We start from the raw sequence: 16,987 nt of genomic DNA, 5'->3' as shown, positions 1-16,987 counted from the left end.
AGCATCCAAGAAAGGCTGAAACCGAGAACATTTTCTCAGCCCATTCTCAGCCCTTCCCCCAGATGGCATGGCCTCTCTTTCTACTAAGATCTTTGAAACATGTAGCATAGGATCCAGAAACCAGTTTTGTGTTCTAACTCTTCCAAGAGCAGGTACTGGTTTGCCTTCTAACTCTGTAGGCTGCAAGACGATTGCTGTGATCATGTGAGATGCCCCATTAAGATCTGGGACTCTAAAAAGTGAAGCTATAGCTCTTTTAAGACATCAAGAAATTGAGAGTAAGACAATCTTGACAGACATCTCTACCTTTGGAAGAGTCATCTTGCTTTGGCATGAGCCCACAGGTTAAAAATCATGGGCTCAATGGCTATTTCAAAATCTGGGTTCAATGGCATAGAACCCTTATTCTCTACATGTAGTAGAAATTACACTAGCAACAATACTTGTGAGCTCTATCTATCACCTCATTGGTGAGTTTGGATAAAACAATCAGCATACAGAATAAAGTCTCTTCATCAGCTCTTTTCTGCCGGGAGCAGCCTACAGCCAATCAGTTCAAGTATTGTTAAGTTGCAGTTCTTAAAGGGCAACAAACCCGGTAGAAATGGTCCAAATCCTGCACTGTCAAAAATGGAAGATAATGGGTAACTGGAAACATCTACCCCACATTCCCCAGCCTTGTCCTTATCAGAAAAATAAAGTTATATTTTTGTTCTCATTTGAATTTAGATGGATGAGAAGTACTATTTTTATACCCTTTCAAAGACAACAAAATTATTCTAAAAAATCACAAACTTACTTAGTGCTCCAAGGCTCAGGCTAAAAGATCAAAGGAAGTCATGCCAAATAGCATGGCTATGCCACCAGCAAGGCCATGGCCATGAGCCCTTTAGGCTGGCTTGATGCTAAGGGTCTGAGAGCAGACAACCAGGACTTTATAAGAGCCTGGGGAAGCCAAGAGCTGAGAACAGAAAGTTACATGTACTCCTGGATTACTGAGTGAGTACAGTTCTGGGACAAACTACTGTAAGATCAGGAGGGACAGTAATTTATAGAAGGAACCACAAACCATTAATTAGATACTTGCATCTATTTAAGTCAGCACCAAAGAGCTATATGGCCATGGCCATTCACAGGAATCGCTTGCTTCCGTGGTAATCTATCTTGCACTGAACTCAATCTGTTAGAGCTTCCCATTCATTAGGTTAAAGTTTTCTCCCAGAAACTGAGATCCTTTAAGTCTTCATTCTAAAGTTCAAATCCAGTGCGAGGGAGTGGTGGGGGACTTATCTAGCATGCATGAGGTCCTAGCTTCCATTCCCAGCACCACAAAAACTAAAAAAGCCCAAATCCTTTTGCTTCCATTGGGTTTAGTGTTTTGCAGATTTCCAAGGAACTTCTTCTTCTTCTTCTTTTTTTTTTTTTTTTTTTTGTGAAACTTCTTGAGTAATTACCAGAAAGGTGTAACTCAGTTCAAGCCCTCTGCCACCTCTTTGCTAGCTTTGTGTTTTGGTAAGTGGTTTTAACCTGGCTCCCCTTCAGATGTTTGTGAAGCAGATAATGGTAACAATGACCATCTATAACAATGCCTACCTATCTGCAGGGAAAATAGGTGAGGTTAGATTACATGAAACAATGCAGGTGAAGGGCTTATTCTGGGAAACAGTAAACACAGTGAGCAAATACTAGATTCAATGGGCTTTCAAGAAGACTCCGTAATCCTTGGAAACACCTTCAAAAAAGCCATGAAGGAAGATGTTAGGCAAAGGGAATGGCCAGCAAGGCCAAGCTACAGGGAAGCTATGAATATTATCCAAGAGGCGAGCGTTCACTTGACTGAAGGAAAAAAAGGCCAAAACAAACATAAACCTATCTTCAAACTCAATAACCAGGAAAATTCAAATTAAACATGCAAACAAACAAAAAGAGCTACTACTATACAGTCCATAAAAAATTAATTTGATTATAATGAGTATCTAAAATTATGGGGAAAAGGTATGCATAAAGTGCTGGTGGACCAATTCAGAAAACACTCTTGCACTGGCTAATAAAGATAAACATGGGGCTGGGACTGTGGCTCAGTGGTAGAGCATTTGCCTAGCATATGTAAGGCACTGGGTTTGATCCTCAGCACCAATAAAAATAAATAAATACATCTACAATTAAAAATACAAAAAAAAAAGACGAATATGTGCATGGCTTGCAATCCAGCAATTCTACTCATAGGTACAGGTACAGAGTAGAACAGTGCTCTCACACTGGGGCTAGACACAGGAATGCTCAGAATACTGTGGACTTACTGAATCAGAAGCTCAAGGGGAAAGGTTTGTTTTAGTAAGTTTCCTGATGATTCTAACATAAGCTAAAGTTTGAAACACACAGCCCCAGAGTATTCAGGGCATTCTTGGTATCCCAGGTGACATGTATAGGAATGTTGATAGCAGCAAAAATCTGAAATTACACACCCAGGTCCAGCGACAATAAACCAAATAAGCAAGCTGTACCATATCTATAGCAAGCAACGCTCGCTCTGCATTAAGGAAATGAACGAATTATAGCTTCAGGACTCAACTGAATGAATCTTACCGGCATAATGCTGAATAGAAAGAGCAAATCACAGAAAAATACATGACTTTATGTACATATATATACACACGCACACATATGAGCTTGACCCATTTATACATCTATGCATGAGATATATACATATATAAAACATTTCTCTCTATATACATATTTAAAGAATTATATACATAGATGACTAAGCTATAAAAGAAAGCAATTAATAAATATTAGAAAAATCAGGATCATAGTTATCTCTGGGAGGAAGAAGGAAAATGGGAGCAGTATTCTGGGGACTTCCAAGGTAGGGGCAATATTCTATTTCTTAACCTGGCTGGTAGTTCATATGAATATATTTATATAATTTATTCTCAAGTGTATATGTGTGCCTTATATATTTCAAATCAAAGTTTTCAAAAAGGGTTATTTTAGAACATACAAAAAGGAATAGAAATAGGAATAACACTCTATATACATTAATCCTTTTCCCTAATTATATAGGTGGTGGCATTGTATCAACCTAGGTAACATCTGTTAGAATTCAAGAAGGGTTGTTAAAATATGTTCCTTTCAATTATGGTTTCCAAGGGTGGTCCAAGGAACACTGGTGATAGATCATCCATGCAGAGCTTAAGTCAGCCAGCTATAATATTGAATATAGAACAAAGACTTCACACATTAAGTCCTTAAATTTACCCAAATAATTACATTTCCCTTGACTGTGTTTGTGTAAAACAAATGGTACTGACCAGGTCCCCAAATTTTCAAAGATCTAACATGTCACTCACTGCATTAAAGTACTTTTCTATCACACACAGACCCATTTACTTGCATTGTAACCCCATGGTAATACTGTAACCCCATGGTAATACTGATTATCCCCACTTCATAAATGGGCATACTAAGTGACAGAAATGTCTTATATGTTGACACCATTCACAAGACAAACAGATGTCAGAGCCAAGGAACCAACACAGGACCTCTAGCTCCAGAGTGCTCTTTCTTAACCACTATACTACACTGCCTCTCTAGACTCTCAGATCAGGTTAACTGAATAGAGAACAAAGACAGTGATCCCAAAACACATAGAAATCTTATGCTTCATAAAGAAATCTTTTCAGTTAAAAAAATAGAAATTTAATTTGATAAATGAGAAAAATGTGTTGTTTTGTGTATGTATGTTATAGATATATATAAAATCTTAGGGAAAAAAATAAAGCAAGACCCCCTACTTCACACCACATACAAAAATAAATTTCAGGGAAGTAAAATATCTAAATGTGAAAATATAAATAAAGTAAAATTTGATATAGCATGAAGTTTCAGAAAGCTGTCAGTTTATATCTTGGCTCTCCCACTAGAATAGTATTTCAGAAAAACATTATATATATATTTTAATGATGAAGAATCAACATTAAGTAAAATATGAAATTGAAATCTCGACAATATCCATTACACATGCAAATACAGTAATAAAAACCATAACCAATTTTCAAAAATTATTTTAATTTCATCCTAAAATATTGTAAATAATGTGCAGAGTAATCCATTATTATCTACATTTAAATATACCACAATTTCCCTTTAAAACAAAGCCCCATCAAGAAGGTTTCAAATAAAGGGAAAGACCATAAACCAAACCATGCGTTTAACTCAGTTTCATTTACAAGGTACTGAAATCAATTTATAAATTAAATTAGTGGTTATGACATTTGTCCCCAAAGGTTTTTATTTACCTGTCAGAGAAGATAGAACTGTAAATAAAATTTAATACTGAAAATATACACGCTGTATATAAACAATTACTTCTATAGTTAAAAGAACATAAATAATGTGTACAGGCTAAAGCAAGCTTAAATAAAAACTATATATCAATAAGCTAAGTCCACAAAAGAGTACAATCTTCCTAAATATAGTAAAATAAAGTCCACGCATGTAAGAATATAAATAAATTAGAGCTGTCTTGAAGCAAACAGACCTCTGGTGGGCAACTAACTATGGAATTTAATTTCTTCATCACTGGGCACAGACTCCTCCATCTACCCTCTAGACCTAACATAGACCCATTATAAACAAAGAGAAAGGGCTCAAGAAAGAAGGATCTCTGCCAGGCGTGGTGGTACACACCTATAATCCCAGCAGCTCAGGAGGCTAAAGCAGGAGGATTGCAAGTTCAAAGCCAACCTCAGAAATTTATGGAGGTCCTGAGCAATTTGGCAAGATCCTGTCTCTAAAAAGGGCAGGGGGTGTGGCTCCATGGTTAAGTGCCCCCAGGTTCAATCCACAATATCAAAACAAAAAGAAAAGAAAAGAAAAAAAGAGAGATCTCTGGACAAGGATGAGCACTTTGCAACCCTCCCAGCTTCTCAAATCTTGTTTTGCCACCCACCTCATGCCCCACAGATCTACTGGGGATTAAACCTTGGAGTGCTTAACCAATAACCTACATCACCAGTCTTTTTAAATTTTCTGTTTTGAAACAGGGTGGCACTATGTTGCTGAGGATGGCCTGGAATTTGTGATCCTCCTGCCTCAGCCTCCCATGTCTCTGGATTATAGGTGTGCACCATTTTGCTCTGCTAACTCAGATCTTTTAAAAAAAAAATGCTACACAAATGCAAAACAGGGTCAACTGTACCCAAATGTATGCTGAAAAGCCAGAAAACTAACAGTGCAGGCATTATAAGCCCCTTCGTGGAAGCTTTATGAAATTAAAAACATGAATAAAACACTGGGTAGGCCTTTGCTGAAAATTGGGTCACCAGTAAGCTCAGAGAAGGTATTAAGAAGCATCATAAATAGATTAGAATCTGTTAACACCCAAGTCTCCTGCATGGAAACTTCCAGTCAGAAAGATATTTAGTTCTTTGCTTCTAGTCTCTTTCTGATAAAAGGAAGAGCAAGAAAGGCTGCAACTTACAGAATTCCAAATGTCTTTGGCTCCTGGCTTCAGCAATATTGGCCAATTACCAGACTACAGAAAAAGACATCCGAATAGGAAAACACACAAAAGGTGTTCGTGGCTTGACACCACAAATGTGCAAGTGACGTTTAGCTGCAATGTAACAATTAATCTTTTTTTTATTATCAATTTTCAACTTCCTTAACCTCCCAGATATTTCTAGAGTGCCCATGAATCTTTCTTAATTTTGAGACTGTACAAGTATACATGACAGAAATATATGATTTCATGCATTACCTGGAAGATACCAAATACAAAACAATATGGTGCATGATTTCATAATTACAAGATAAAGCAACAATAATCTATGTTGTCAGAAATCAAGTAAATAGTTACTATTGGGGGATGGTTAAAGTTGGAAGGGGGTGCTTCTAGGTGGCTGGTAAAGTTGTTCTCTTTTGATGCTGATAAAACATTATGTTCAGTTTAGGAACATTTAGTAGAATGCTCATTTATATGTGCAATTTCCTGAAATGCATTTGATGTTTCCATAAAATAAATGTGTGTGTGTGTGTGCATGTATGCATGTATGTGTGTGTATGATCTGAATTTTGAATTCCATTAAATATGAGGCCGCAAGATATTAGAACCTAATCTTTGAGAAGTTGATACCAAATAGCTTCTACCAGGGATGAATGTCATAAAGCTACAAAAGCCAATATTCTGGCCTTACACAACAAACTTTATTTACTGGACCAAGAAGTTATAAAGAATGAACTTCAGACTTTGAACCTTTATGTTAACCAATTAAGACAACAAAGGACCAAAAAAAAAAATTAAATGGTCACAATCTCTATTTAAAAAGTTATGTTAAGCAGGCATGGATTATATCCATATTTAACTTAATAAATGAACTGTTTCTTAGTAATTTATTTAAGTTTCACTTAATAGCTTCCCAACCAACTAATAAACATTTTGTGCAAGATTACAGAATTACAGACAAGTCAAGTATATCCATTCACTCACAATAGGTCAAGTTACAAATAAAACAGTTCTAGGTTTTCTCAACAGCAAACAAATGAGTATCTGTTAGTTACTCCACAGAATATTCACAGGAAATTTTCATTATTTGTAGTAAATCCTGTTGAGATGCAGACATATGTATTTTAAAAGACACCAAATAACTTCATTTGTGGGGGAAAACAAGGTAATTCAAAATATTCAAACATGGAAAATGTGCCATTCAACATAAACGCACTTCAAAAATTGGAGGAGTCTCTTGAATTTATTTTCACAGTGAAACGATTTTCAAAAAAACGTGTAGTCTATAGACTAAGAGTTTAGGAGCTTAAGTTTGAGGATTCACCCCAAAATATATATGTTTATATTATTTTTGAAGCTGGGTGCATTGGCACGTGTCTGTAATTCCAGTTACTCAGGAGGCTGAGGCAGGAGGATCTCAAGTTCAAGGACAGCCTCAGAAACTTAGGGAGACTTTGTCTATAAATAAATAAATGGGCTGGAGGTGTACTTCATTGATAAGAGTATCCCTGGGTTCAATCCCCAGTACTGCACAAATATAATACATAAATTTCTGAGCATTTCTCAGCATGTTATTTATTGATCAACACAACTTGAAAACTTTCAAAAATGTGTTATGAGTCATTTTGTTCAGTTTCTTCTTCTTTCTCCAAGAGAACTTTTAAAAGGTGAACAAACATCTTCATTAAGCATTACACGTTTTGGCTTCAAACACCAAAAGAAAGCAAAATATTTAAGGTCAAGATTAAATAGAGAGTGTAACTCAAGAGTTACCTATAGAAAATAAAACATCTAACTCAGAAGAAAGGAACTGAAACTGTTCACGAAATATCCATTCCCTAAGTAGTAGATAAAAAGGGTTGTAGCATGACGAAGGGGAAGAATTCTGTGCTCTGGAGTTGAGTTCAACTTTACTATGACAGTTTGGATTTCTAAACTGTCTAATTTCCAGTTTCACCATCTCTAAGACAGAAATAGAACCATCTATCTCAGAGGGTTATAGAAATGATGAACTGAAATAACATGAAATTAAATATATTTAATTTTTAAGCTTTAATACTAATAGTAGTTTTTTAAAAAGTTCTGAAGTGGCAGCAAATATCTAAACTTTTAACAGTTTCCTGATATATGTGTTCTTCTGAATTACCCAAATGACCTACTGTCAACTACTAAATACAAAATATATCATGAAATGCCGGAAAATTGCAGATGTGGGGAAAAAAATTAAAATGGCAATCCTTACAACCCTTCATACAAGTAATAAAATCAAAGTCCAATATTTGATGTAAAAGAAGGTTGAATAGTCAGGCTGAGCTTGGTGGCACAGGCCTGTAATCCTAGTCGCTCAAGAGGCTGAGGCAGGAGGATCACAAGTACAAAGCCAGCCTCAGTAGCTGAATGAAGTCCTAAACAACTCAGCAAGACCCTGGCATCAAAAAAGGAAAAATAAAATTTAATAAACTCAAATTTTATTTTAATAATGAGGAAAAATCGTTATTTTACATTTCCAGTTCCCAAATTTTTGGAATAATAAAGATTCCAAGTTATGCCTCTTAATTTTTTTTAACTAATTCCTTCATTCACCAAAATGTTAAATAATTTATTGGAATGGGCAGGGAATCAGGGTATAAATGTCTTAAATTATGAAGGCCACATACATTTTTTTAAAAATTAGCACCAACTCTAATGTTAAAATTATAATTACAATACGTAGTAGTATGTAAGTGCAGCACTAAGCAGCCAGTCTGCCTTCCTCCCTTCCTTCTTTTTAGCATGTGCATGCATATTCTGTGAATGAAAACCCTAGAACAGATCATGGATCAAGCCTCTCTCAAGTTACTTTTTATGCATGTCATATTATATTTATAATAGCACTTCCTTTTAAGTAACTCAAGCTGTTTTTAAAAAATTTTACACAACAAATTCTCTACTTGGAAAATTCCAAGTTGAATTGTTAACTTGAAAATCAAGGCAGTCACTAGACCAGAATATTTAATTCCTATATTAACCATTCTTTCATACATCAACTTCCAGAGATACCAGTAAGGTCGATTTCGGACTACACATCCACCATGAGAATAGATGAAAAATTAATATTCTCCCAAATGATCAGTCAGGGGAATGTAATAGGAACTATTACAATGGTTTAACCAAAAAATAAAACCCTCTAGGCATGGAGAGTACAATATGGTCCTTCTAAGAGGTCAACATGGAAACATCCATTATGTAGCCTATCTTCCTTTGGACCTACTTAGAGTTCAGCCAACTACAAGTTCTTCTAATTTAACTTCAGAGTGCCCTAATGATAGTTTAGGTCATCAGGAGCTTATTTATATTCTTCTTCAATTTTCTATTCTTCAGTTACATCCAGTTCGTTGGCATTCAGAAGCCTGAAACCTCACTGATTATTTTGGCTCGCCCCCTGTGTTGTTTTTCTAGGTACACAGCTATTCTCCAAACATGGGATGATTTAATGAGCAACTTTTTGAAGTCAAAGTAGGAAGTCTAAATGTGCCATTCAGTAGGAGTTCTCAAATCTGGATGGACATTACACCATATTTTATCAAATCATTTCTAACTGATGGACATTCAGAAATCAACTAATCCAATCTTGTGATCAGAAATAATGCCTCAATAAATATTTCCTATAGGAATACCTGTAGAGAAGTAACTAGAGAAGGACTAGGACAAAGGGTGATAGTTTTATTGCTGAGCCATATCACTCAATTCATTAGGCTCTATGGAGGCTATATTCTCCCAAACATAGAGCCTAAAAGCAATAAAATGTGTAATTTTTATTCTCAGTAACACTACTTTCTTTAAATCTACCTCCCTTACCCAAAATAGTTTAACTTTTACTGCTAAAAGCAGCCCAGTTAATAAAGAAAATTTTAATTAAAAAAATAAAAATACGGATGATTTTTAACCCATTGTGTATGATAAAGCACTGTTAATTATTACCAAGCCTTCAAAAAAATCACTTTTTATTCCCCCAAGTTTCTGAAAATTCACATATTTTGGGTGCAAATTAGTCATTCCAAAATATTTGAAGAGATATTTGAGATATTTTCAAACAACACCAAAATCACATAACTGGAAAATCCATTAAGGACCAACTAATCTTACCAGAACCAAGATTTTACTGTTGAGGAAAATGAGGTCACAGGAGTTTAAGAGAAGAGATCACATCTGCACCAGATTAGAAATCCAGGATTCCTACCCTTAACACTAGCTCCTTCCCTTGATACTGTAAGAGCAGCTCATTTGCACTAGTTATATTCATGATGTCCAAACTATTTGCATTACACACACAAAATAATCAATCAAGTATTGACACATGCCAAACTGTACTGGATGTTGCAGGAGACACATTTGTAGATACCATCCCTCAATATATGTGTACATATATATAGAAAGGGGGGGGGGAAGAAACATACCTACATACACATGCAAACCAAAGGCTCTGAATGCTGTCATTTCACCTATTCTCATGGTGCCTGTGTATTCTGAAGTGGACCACACATAAGGAAGTAGAATGAGTACTTAAGAGTAACAAAAAATAATACACTGAGCAAGACTACTTATGTGTAAACTAAATTCTTTTGAAAAACAAACTTTAACATAAGTCATGATCTTTAAATCCATCTTTCAAAAGGTCCCAATAATCTTCTGAATTTGCTTTATTTTGCCTGCTCCATCACTTTACATATATAGAAGATATGGCTCTTAATAAAATATTAATTGGCATATGCCTCTTTTCCAGCATAAACAGTGTTATTTAATTAAAGCGTTTCCTGATATCTCACTCAACATAAAATTAGTAGTTGCTTAAATAGATATAATTTCTCAAAAATATTAAAAATAAAATTTTATTAGGAAAAACACAGATACATGGGACATAAATAGTGACTTGTTGCTACAAATTATGTTTTAATTTGTAGTTTTTTACCCAACCTGAATATATTTGTATATTTGATTTCTAAAAGGTGGACTGATGACAGATATAAAATACGTATTCAAATAACAAAATCCAAATTTCCAATTCATCATACTTTTAAATGATTGATAAAATTCACTGCCAAGTCTAAGAAGTGCTTAAACTTGATTACTTTTTGTATTTGAGCCAAAAGAACAAATTTGAATAATGTTAACTTGGGCAAAAATGGTAGCATGTATACACAAACACTACACTTCTCAAATAACAGCTCTGATTTTCCCTGAAAAAAAATCCACTCTTCTAACTTGAAAATATCCCCTTGAAAACAGGATGGAGATCTGAGTCACTTAGGATTTAAAAAGAAAAAAGAAGCAGCAGCATTTGACAGCAAGATTAACTGTTGCTTTAAATCTTGACATTTTCCGATTAATAACCCTAAAGCTTAATGAGGCACAACAGATTTAAGAATTGAAAAATTTTTAATGAAAAAGAAAATTAAAGATAGTTTGGTGCAATATACTGTCACCAAAATAATCTTCCAGGAAGACTTATCTATATGCAAAAATTGAAAATTTAAAAAAGAATTTCCTCTTATAAAAGTCTCATTTTGAGTTTTTGGAAGAAGGTCAGGGCAAACTTCCATGTAGGTACAAAAATGAAAAGGTATACTCTATATATTCTGAACTTGTTTTTGGAGACTGTGTGTGTATATATTCATCTATTAAACATCTGCCCATAATACATTTTAGGGTATGCTAATTATTATTTTTCAAATCACACCTAGTGAATTTGTACTGGACCACCTATTAGGAATAAAGACATGCACCAAGATAAGAAAGCATCAAGATATACACAACTACATTCTATAAGTAAAATAAACTATGACTACAAACTAAGTTAATTCTTCTTAAGTTACAAAGACAGATGGAAAAACAAACAACAAACATAAACACTGAGAATGAATAAATGTTTTATACTTCAAATGATTACTGAATTCCATATTTTCACATCCTAAAATAAAGCTTCTTTCTTTTTTATGTGTTCCCTGTGTTAATATAGCAATCACTTTATAGTCTGCACATAACAGGTGAAAAATAGGTATGATTTATGCATCTCCTTTTTTAGGGTACTCACAAGAATCAAAACCAAGGTTTATATAAGACTAAGAATCTAAAATTTCTATGAACATTGTATTGTCCTAGTTGTCTCACACCCCATTCAAGTGTGTTTAGACTAGAACAATGGGCTAAGCAACTAAGATGTGAACTAGAAAAACAAAACAAGTTTCTAATATATTAATTACTGGGTTGGTAGTAGAAATAAAACTGATTTTTTTCTCTAATGATAAGCCTATGTAAGTATTTGAAAGTCACTTGTATAACTTAAAAAGAAAGCTAAGCATAACTTTGTCAGATAAAGTTTTATCATGTAACCAGTTAAGCTTAACGTTCAAAAAAATTTTAATGTAAAGGACAATGGTAACATCTTAAGTTAAAATGAGGAAAAACCTAGGAAATCTTGAAGCTGAATATCAAATGTAAAATTGACTAGAATTATGTAAATCTAGATTAACAATAAACTAATAAAGAATCTCTCAAAGTGAATCAAAGATCATGGACACTTCCGTTAGAATTAAAAGCACAGAGGTCTCTGAACATTCAAGTATGTTTAACTTGTCTGAGAAAAAAAAAAGGTTGTTTTTTTTATCTACATTAATAACCTGCCCATTCTCTTTTCTAAAATATTTGGCTGCTTAGTCTGGACTGAAGAAAAGTAGACTTTAATAGCAGATGACTGCAGAGGAGCCACGTTCACCTTGCAGATAGATCTGCATAGTGCTCCGTTATAAAGCAGACTGTTCACTTAAAGTCATTTCTAATCTGAGTTGTACAAACCACATGGTGCACTTAACCCCCAAACTCACCTTACATAAACTCTCTTGCCTCCATTCTTAATGACCTTTCAAGCCATTCAATGTTACTGCTCACTCTGCACTCATGATAGAAGACTGACAAGAGACTTGATGACCAAGTTACAATGTCCTCCCTCGTGAAGGTTTATAAAAGTCAACAGCAGTACAGAAGAAAACAAGAAAGAATATACATGGGACTATACTGTTTTCTAATGTTTATATAAAATATTTTTAAAATACTTAAAAAATTATGTCCACAATTCACTCCTGACATCAAGGCAGATACATAAAAGAGGAATTGAGATTGTTTTACATTTTTACTTTCCACGGTATTAGGTATTAACGACCAACAAATACCTCCTCCTACCCTAACTTCACGGCACAGTATTCAATTAGAACCTACACTTTTGATGAAACTTTTGGGAAAATAACTATGTACTGCTGGATTCACACTCAAGGTCTGTCGTTTGTAAATAAGTAAGACCACTCGAGGTATGAAAAATCGTTTCTTGATTTACGACATCTCCTTTGTTAAAAGAGAAATATGATCTACATAGAATTCTTAACTTTGTCTTGCCTTCCCTTTAACTTAAAACATTCTGAAGTAGCACTTCTTTCTTTCTTCTCCTGCAGCTTAACCTCTTTCAAAACCCCCATTTTTTAAAGAAGAAACAATAAATGAAGTGACAGTAGGTGAAAGAATGAGGAGTGTGCGCTGGAAGAATAAAGGGCGGTTTTATAACAGGAGGTACTTTTGTTATCAAGTGACTGGCAGGTCTCCTCCTCCAAGTTAGAAAAAAAAAAATTCCATCCACTCCCCAAAACTGCAGAGGCCAAAAATGTCTAGTCTAATAGTTCTAAAATATCACAGTCAGGGAGAGTGGGGGGTAGGGGGAATGGAGACCTTCGAGTGGGGGAAGCGGGGAGAGAAAGACCAGCAGGAGACCAAAGAACAAAAGGAGAAACCCAAGACTGGGGAAAGGAATGATCCGGACCTTGCGGCCTAGGAGCGGGCGCTAGGGAAAGCCGAGCTGCAAAGTGAGAGAGCAAGACTCCAAGAGCAGAGAGCGGAGTGGGGCAGGGCCTGGTGAGCCGCACCATGGCGCACCATGGACAGGGCTCAGCGCGGCCGCGGCCCACACCCCTCTAGGGGGCAGCGGGAGAAAGCTCCAGAGACCGCGGGCGCCGGTCCAGTCCCAACACGACACCCGCAGCTCCTGGCGGCAGGGACGCGCCAGCCCCTGACCCAAGAAGACCATGGAAGGGGGAGATCCTCACCATCTGTCCCCACCTTCCACTCCCACTCCCTGAGCAGTGGCACTTCCGAGCCGCGCCCGCACTTGTCTGGGCTGCCACCCGCTAGGCCACCCCACCCCCAGATGGCTGCGCGCAGTGGTCTCCAGGACACATTCCCTGCCCCGCGGCGAGGATGGACACACCCCTTTCTTTCAGCCTCCTCTGGGGTCCACTGCAGAGGAGGGCAAACAAGAGACCCCCACGTAGCCCCTGCTATGCACGATGGTCGCGGCCAGGACTAAGCCCTCCCGGGATCCGGCTGGCGGTTGGAAGGGGCTGGGGGGCACGATCCGGCCGGACACCTCAAGAAAGTTGGGCAGAGGGCCGGGCTGGGGGCCAGCGGCGCGGAGCGTCAAGGGAACCTGAGACCTGCCTGGAGCAGGTGTTTCCTGCCGGGATGAAGCCTCGTAATACAGAGTCAATGGAAATGCTCGCCGGCGCTCTCAAGAGTAAGAAAAGTGAGGAAAGCCCCAAGCTCTGCGCCCCGGAGACACTATCCAGGCAGAGGCAACCGGACAGAGCTAGATAAATAGTACCCGCGTAACGGAACTTCTCCCCGCTCCGCCCGCTACCCGTGTGCGGGTCCAGAGTGTGGGTGCTGAGGCACCCGCCCGCAAACACTCCGTGGGGGTAGGGGGCGGCGAGGCTTTCTTTCCAGGTGGACCAACACATTGAATTGTGAGGGCAAAAGAAGAAAAAGAATAAGAGGCAACTCTGGGTTGGGGTAAAGACAATAGGACAACAGAGCCCTCGGGCATCAGGCTGCGCACGGGTGCCAGGGTGGGGTGGGGTGGAAGCAAGTCCCATAACTAAAACACCAGAGTGAGAATTCCTATTGCAAACTCGCAACCCGTCCCTTAAGGGGAAAGATTTGGAGCAAAGTGCAATGCGAGGGGCGAGAAGCACAGAAGACTGCAAAACCTGGGAGTTGTCCTGCCTCTCGCTTGGGCTGCCTGGGGACATCCCGCACGAGCTCACCGGGCCCCGAAGGAGAAGCAAAGGGGGCCCGCGATCAACGCCGCCAGCTCTGCCTGAGGAGGCGCGTAAGAACAGCTGGCCCCGGCAGCTCTGCCCCTGCACCCGGCCAGAGCCTCGTGCCTGCGCAGTTCCCGGCAGCGCGGTGCGGCACCTCCCTTCCCGGGTGCGCAGCCCGGCCCCGCAGCGGCGCGGGGAACAAAGGGACCCGGCGCCGCCCTCCCCACCCCGCCCGCAGCCCGACCCGCGGGGACCGCCGTGTACCTGAAGCAGGGCCGCCAGCAGCGGCAGCAGGGTCCACGGCGCTCCCGCTATCCGGCACATGGAGGCGGAGAGGGGCCGAGCGAGGAGCCGGAGGCGGCGGCGGAGGCAGCGGCAGCACCAACAGCGGCGCGGAGAGACGGCTCCAGGCAGTTTCCACCCCCTTCCCTTCCCCTCCCCACCCCACCCCCTTCTCCGCTGCTCTCCTCTCCCCGCCAATGGAGAGCGAGCTGATGACAAATAGCGGGCCGCGGAGTCCGCGGGACTCGCACCAGGAGTAATAAAACAGACCGAGAGATCAAGGAGCTGGGGAGGGGGCGGGGGAGAAGGGCGGGCGGGGGTGCGTGTGAGTGTGTATGATGAGTGTGTGTGTGTGTGTGTGTGTGTGTGTGTGTGTGTGTGTGTAGGCGGCCGCGGTGGCAGCGCAGGCGGCTCTGCTTCGGCCCGGCGCACAGCGGAAGCCGCTAGGGATGCAGCGGCGGGGACCTTGGCCAGTGTTGGATGCGGAGGTGGAAGTGGAGCGGATGGCGCTCCCCAGGAGCTCCTCAACGCGAGGTTTCGGGCTCGTGGTTTTGCTTCCTCTGGGTCTCCTCTCCAGGGCCGCTCAGTGCGACGAAGATGCGGGGGAGAGCGCCGTGGGGAGGGCGCTCTGGGCCGTGCGCTCTTTGCCCACAAAGGGCAGCAATCCCGCTGCCCTTGCCTCTGCGTGGAGACCGAGGGCCGCTTTTTGGCTCCCCTTCCCCGTCCCCTGGCGAGTTGGAGACTGTTCTCCGGCCTCGGCCGCGTAGGGGTGACGCCGAAAGCCGGCACGGCTGCTACCGCCGCGGCTCCGTCCCGCGCAGCTGTCGCTGCGGCCGCCCCTGCTGCCTGTGCGCCGGCACCCGCCCGCCGATCCACTCCCAACGCCGCTCACTCGCGCGCGCCGCCCCCCGCCGCTGCCAGCGCACCCCGCTCGGCCTCCGCCAGCGCGATCTGGGCGAGCCGCCGCCGCCACCGCTCTCCCGCGCTCGCCGCACGCGCTGCCTGGCTGCGCGGCCCGCTCCCCTCTCCTATCCCCTCCCGCTGCTGCGCTGCCGCCGCCGCCCTCGCCCCCGCCTCCCTCCTCCGTTGAGTCTCCCCGCCCGCGTCGTGGCCAATGGGAGGCCACCAAGCTGCGGCGGTAGCCGGCCGGATCCGCGGCAGCCGCCCGCCCCCACCCTGTCGAAGCGCCCCGCTTTTGCTGCAGCCCGCGGGGGGTCGCCGGAGGGATGCCTGGGGTGCACCGAGCACCGCCCCGGCAGGTGGAGGGGCTGCGGGAAATAAAATAACTTGCGCAGGAACTTGATTGGTGGTGGGTTCATCTTTGGTCCCTGGTGGGGAATCTGATGGAGGTTTGGAATTGGGGGGAGGGAAGGATGTTTCCTTGGTAGCCTAACGCATGCTTCTTTATTTTGTCATTCTTTTGAGATAGGTTATTTTTTCCGGGCAGGGGCAGACGCAGCTAACTAGAGACACAAGCAAAGCCCATCCTGGCCATTGTTGTCTGAGGCGTTTGCCAAGAGCAACCTGCTGGCCTGGGAAAGGGGAGGCCAAGGCTCTTCGCAGGCGCTCGCACCTCTCCAGTCCCCCCACCCTTGCGGATGTACTGGAACAGTCCAAGTTTTTGTGTTCTTGTTTTGTTTCGTTTTGTCCCCTCTGGGAGTTTGAGAGTGCGTGCTGTTTTATTTGAAATCTCTGGTTTTATATTTTTATCAATTTGTGGTATTGTTCGCATTTGGGGGACAGTTTTAACGACTTTGACTCCCCCTGCACCACCCCCAACAACCATTTAAGAGAGACCTAAAGCCAGAACTCGCGGTGAAAATGAGATTATCTAAAAGATAAAATGAAATGATAGGGAGTTCGCACCAAGTAAAGGATTTTTGCTTCCTTCCTTTAAGACATAAACTTGAAAGAAAACACGAAAGAGTGAGACTTTACGAGTTTGTGTCACAAACCTTTACAGAATGGAGGATGGGATGGAGAGCAGTTGATTCTGGTGAGATAATAATTTTTTTCAGGAACACCCCCCCTATTTTTTTAGGTTTTCACAGGTAAATACACCTTATCTCAGCATTTCAAC

The 16,987-nt window shown here is 40.9% G+C and overlaps 1 protein-coding gene across 1 annotated transcript in view; it reads right to left on the bottom strand.

Annotated features, from left to right (window-relative positions):
• Window positions 1-15,012, bottom strand: part of Cdh2 (cadherin 2) — a 207,993-nt gene extending 192,981 nt beyond the window's left edge. Inside the window, exon 1 of the mRNA XM_077792266.1 lies at window positions 14,890-15,012. Coding sequence (XP_077648392.1) covers window positions 14,890-14,949 — 60 coding nt within the window. The 5' untranslated portion in view covers window positions 14,950-15,012. The remainder of the gene's footprint in view (window positions 1-14,889) is intronic.
• Between the last annotated feature and the right edge of the window lie 1,975 nt (window positions 15,013-16,987).

The sequence above is a fragment of the Urocitellus parryii genome, chromosome 13 (genome assembly GCF_045843805.1).
Source record: "Urocitellus parryii isolate mUroPar1 chromosome 13, mUroPar1.hap1, whole genome shotgun sequence".
Classification (NCBI taxonomy): Eukaryota; Metazoa; Chordata; class Mammalia; order Rodentia; family Sciuridae; genus Urocitellus; species Urocitellus parryii.
This window is presented reverse-complemented; position numbering and strand designations above follow the sequence as displayed.